The 4,563-nt window shown below is 37.2% G+C and overlaps 1 protein-coding gene across 1 annotated transcript; it reads right to left on the reverse strand.

Annotated features, from left to right (window-relative positions):
• Positions 1-5: 5 nt before the first annotated feature.
• Positions 6-740, reverse strand: LOC102873825 (olfactory receptor 2G2-like; the record flags this gene model as incomplete). Its single annotated transcript, XM_006894015.1, has 1 exon — positions 6-740. A coding segment is annotated over exon 1 (735 nt), but the record flags the coding sequence as incomplete, so codon positions are not given.
• Positions 741-4,563: the final 3,823 nt, after the last annotated feature.

Raw genomic sequence — 4,563 nt, forward strand, 5'->3', positions numbered from 1 at the left:
TGGGAGGAACAGGTCCCAAAAGCTTTCTGTCGACCACTAGTTGACTTGATCCTCAAAACTGCTTGGGCAATGTAGCCATAGGAAACCAGGATGAATGAGACAGGCACGATAAGGAAGAGGATACTTGCCACAAAAAGTTCAGCCTCATTGAAAGTGGTGTCCACACAGGCCAACCTGATGAGCACAGGAACCTCACAGATAAAATGATCAACTTGACGATGGCCACAGAAGGGCAGCTGCAGGGTTAGAGTGGACTGTACTAGGGTGGTGGCCACTCCACTGAGCCAGGCTATAGAAGCCAAGGTCATGCAGAGGCGAGGATGCATCAAGACAGTGTAGTGAAGGGGACGGCAAACAGCAACATAGCGATCATAGGACATCACTGCCAGGAGGACACACTCAGTGGATCCCAGTGCAAGGGAAACATAGAGTTGAACGACGCAGCCACCATAGGTAATGATCTTCCTGGGAAACCAAAGGTTGACCAAGAGCTGAGGAATAACACTACTAGTGAAGCAAAGGTCCAGGAAGGAGAGATGAGAAAGGAAGAAATACATGGGTGTGTGAAGTTTGGTTTCCAGACGAGATACCAGGATAATGGCAGTGTTACCAAATATAGTTAATAAATATAAGATTAAAATTATCCCAAACAGAATCTTCTGTAACTGAGGATGATCAGAAAAGCCCAAAAGGATGAATCCTGTTATGTTGCTTTCATTGATACTCCTCACTATCCCCATCTGTAAATTATGTTCCAGAATGTTGAGACATAGCTAAGAAGGATGACATATGTATATGGTTAAACTAAAATTTTCACCAAGGGTATTCTATGTTGAATGTGTAGGAATTTATGTTAGTTCTATTCATTTTCCTCATATGAATGCTGAATTAATGCAAACATTCTTCACTCCATAGCTGTGATCTACTGCTCTTCAAGATATGGAAGGACAGATAATAAAATTGGACCATCGCGTTCTTCTAAGGATCAAACCAAATTTAAACCTTAAAGTTACTATATTCTTCTGGTTACAGAAAAGGAAAAGTTAAATCATTTCAGTTAAACATTAAATAATTGTATTTAAGCAATTCTTACTTTCAGAAAAAAATATGTTTGTGGACATTAGTTAGAAAATTGCATGATTAAAATGTAGTTCATGTGGTTGGCATTAGTTAAATATCTACTCCTAACAATATAGCCTACTTCAATAATATATCTACTAAGTGATAAATGTAGTGCTTGAATCCATGTCTTCAGTCTCTGTGTCTCAGCTTATTCTACACCTCCAGGAAGTATTGTTAGTATATGTGGTAAATAGCAAAGTGGATCTTACAAATGTCTTTTAAGAGAAGTATATGGCTGGCAAATAAACATTAAAGATTTATGCTGTTTGCATAGAATACAGTAGGTAGACACACACAAAAGCATATGTTGTTGTTGTTTGTTGTTGTTGTTAAGTGCCGTCGAGTCGCAGGCGACTCATAGCGACTCTATGAAGGAGAGTCCTCGTCGTTTGGGTGCCTTTCATCCTCTCTCCAGGTTCACAGGGTTTCCAGAGGCAAGCTATTATGGAAGTGGATGCCACTCCTCCTTCCAAGATTATTTTAATCGGGGAGCTCCACCACACTCTCCAAAAGCATAACTTTACCAAATGAATATATAGATTACTTTGTGGTATATTTTAGTGGTAAGCATCACTACTTTATACAGCACATTTACAAAATTCTTTTTGTGGAATGGAAGCATTGGCATGGAAAACGGAAAAAACATGGTATTTTTGCAAAGCATAATATTTCAATACCATATGTGATTTAATTGAGTCAATTATGACTAAAAATAGTATATGAAAACCTAAATAAGAGGGGGACTATAATTTATATGATCTTACAATTTGCAGTCCTTAGATTATCAGCACACAGTATCTTGTCAAAAATCACTGTGTTAATTGCATAAACTGTATCATTCTTTTTGTTCTCCCAAGAAAGATTTATTCTCTTTACTTAACTATTAAAAATAAATCAAAACAAAAACTACCAAAAAATCTTATTGCCATCAAGTTGCAACGCTCTCATAGTTGCCCTTGCAGAGAATTTACAGAGGCTGTAAATTGCACTAGAAGAGAGTGTCCATTTTTCTCCCATGAAGTGACTGGCGGATTTGAACCACCAGAGAGATGCAGCCTATGGGTTTAGCAGTGGGACTTCCTACAGACTAAGTAGGCCACCAGAGCTCCCTTAGTTGAGTACACTCAGAATTTAACCCCCAGTGAGTTTTCAAAGACTGTAATTCACACAAAAAGAGATTGTCCATCTTTCTCCCATGGAACAGCTGGTGGATTCAGGCCTTCCATTTTGAACCGTTTGGTTGGAAAAGTAGCTCCTTTTCTACTAAGCCTCCAAAGCTCTCTGTTATTCAACTTGTTGTTATTGTTTGGTGTCATTAAATTGGCTATGAATCATAGTGACCATATACCCATCCTCACAGTTTCTGATATGCTTGAGCCCATGGTTACAATCATTGTGCCAATCTATCTGGTGGAGTATCTTCCTCTCTTTCTCTTACTCTCCACTTAGTCAGCCTAGTCAGTCTGATTTGAAATTAATGAAAAAAATAACATTTAAATATTCAGTAAAAGGAACTCACAAGATATTCTCAAGGCACATTTTGATTATGATAATGGGTATTATTTCCACTGTCAATTTTTATATAATATCTTTATATTGGACTGTATTTTAAAATCATCACTTTAGAATTTTAGACAAGTCCTTTTGCCATTTATATCATAATTATCATATTATATGTAATTATTTTTAATGTCAGAGCATTGATATTTATTAATTATTTATTAATTTCAGATCCTCTGAAAGAAACTTGTGCTAAACCTGACTTTAGAAATACTATGTTTTTTTAGTTCCAAATTTCAATTTTATTAAGTAAAATCATGAATAATATACCAATAAAATGTGGACAACCATTAATTTCAACTACAAGGTAAAACATGATTCAGACTCCTAGTTTTATTTGACTGCTGACATTCTTTTATAATTTCCCACTACATTCATTATAATTACATCCATTATATAGGTTCTACATAAAAGGGGTGAATGGACATTAATCAAAGAACCAGCAGCCTTTGGTTATTAGCAAACACTTCTCTTCATAACACTTTCCAAGAAACAAGAACTCTATCATATACTTTTCAAAGACGTTATAATTCCTCAAATGAAAGAAGCAGTAGTGATAGTTTACCACCATAATTTATGAAAAATCAAAGTTTCTAAGTTTCTCCTCTCTACTAACAAGTTCATAAGAAGATGTTTTCTAAAAGTCCCTTTATTTGAACGTAAATTAGAATCTTTATGATCTATTTCAGTTTTACACAATAAATGTGTATATTCCATAGCTCTACAAATTGTGAAACATTAACATATATTAGTTTAATGTTTGCATTATGCCATTTATATTACTATAGATGTTCATTTTTAGGATAAATTATATGTGCAAATAGGATGAGTATGGATCCTCTCTCAAATTCCTGATCTTTCATTCTAAGCATGTGTGTCTTCACTGTTTATTTGTATGTAACTTAATTAATAGCACTATCTTAAGATCACTCCCATGATTATTGAATCAATTATGACTCATGACACCCTATCATTGGGTTTTTGAGGCCTACCAAAACTGAGGGGGCCTTGAGGCATTTTCTGCAGAAGGTCAAGAACTGCAGCCTTCAGTACAGATTGAAGCTCCACAGCATAGTTCCACTGTTGTAAAACAGGACTGACCTAGGGGTTAGGGGGAGACTGAGAAAGATGGGTTCAGTAATGTATAAGGCATTGAAACAGATGAGGGAGAAAACTGTTAAAAAGGGATATGTGATTAGGTATTTTTGTCATGGCAGGAGTCCAGCGCCAAGACTGTATAGTAGAGTGGACTTGAGGGAGGGATTGTAAAACAATGAAAGAATTTTTCTTTTACTTTTCCAAGATGGTAGTGTACTAGCGGGGAGAAAAGTGCAACAATGAATGAATGTAAATCCAAAGTCTCTGTAAATCTTCATTGAAATTGTTGTTGTTGTTGTTGTTGTTGTTGTTATGTGCCATTGAGTCGCTTGCGACTCATAGCGACCCTATGTACAAGAGCTCTAAATGCTGTTCTATCCTGTGCCAACCTAGCCATCTCAAATACACTGATTCCCACCACTCCAGTCACAGAATCGATCCATCTCACCAAAAGTCTTCCTCTCCTTCGCCTCCCCTCCACTCTGCCAAACATGATGTCCCTCTCCAAGGACCAGGCCCTCCTTGCAACATGCCCAAAATATGTTAGACAAAGCTTCAGAATCCTTGACTCCAGGGAGTACTCCAGCTTCACCCTCTCCAGGACAAACCTGTTTGCTCTCCTAGCAGTCCATGGTATATTCAACACTCTTCTCCAGCATCACAGCTCAAAGTCATCAATCCTCTTTTTATCAACCCTATTAACTGTCCAACTCTCTGATGCATATCACATAACTGCGAAGACTATAGCCTGGACCAGGCACACCTTAGTCTCCAGCCTGACAT

This window comes from Elephantulus edwardii, unplaced genomic scaffold (genome assembly GCF_000299155.1).
Source record: "Elephantulus edwardii isolate Elephantulus edwardi_28Jun2011 unplaced genomic scaffold, EleEdw1.0 scaffold00133, whole genome shotgun sequence".
NCBI lineage: Eukaryota > Metazoa > Chordata > Mammalia > Macroscelidea > Macroscelididae > Elephantulus > Elephantulus edwardii.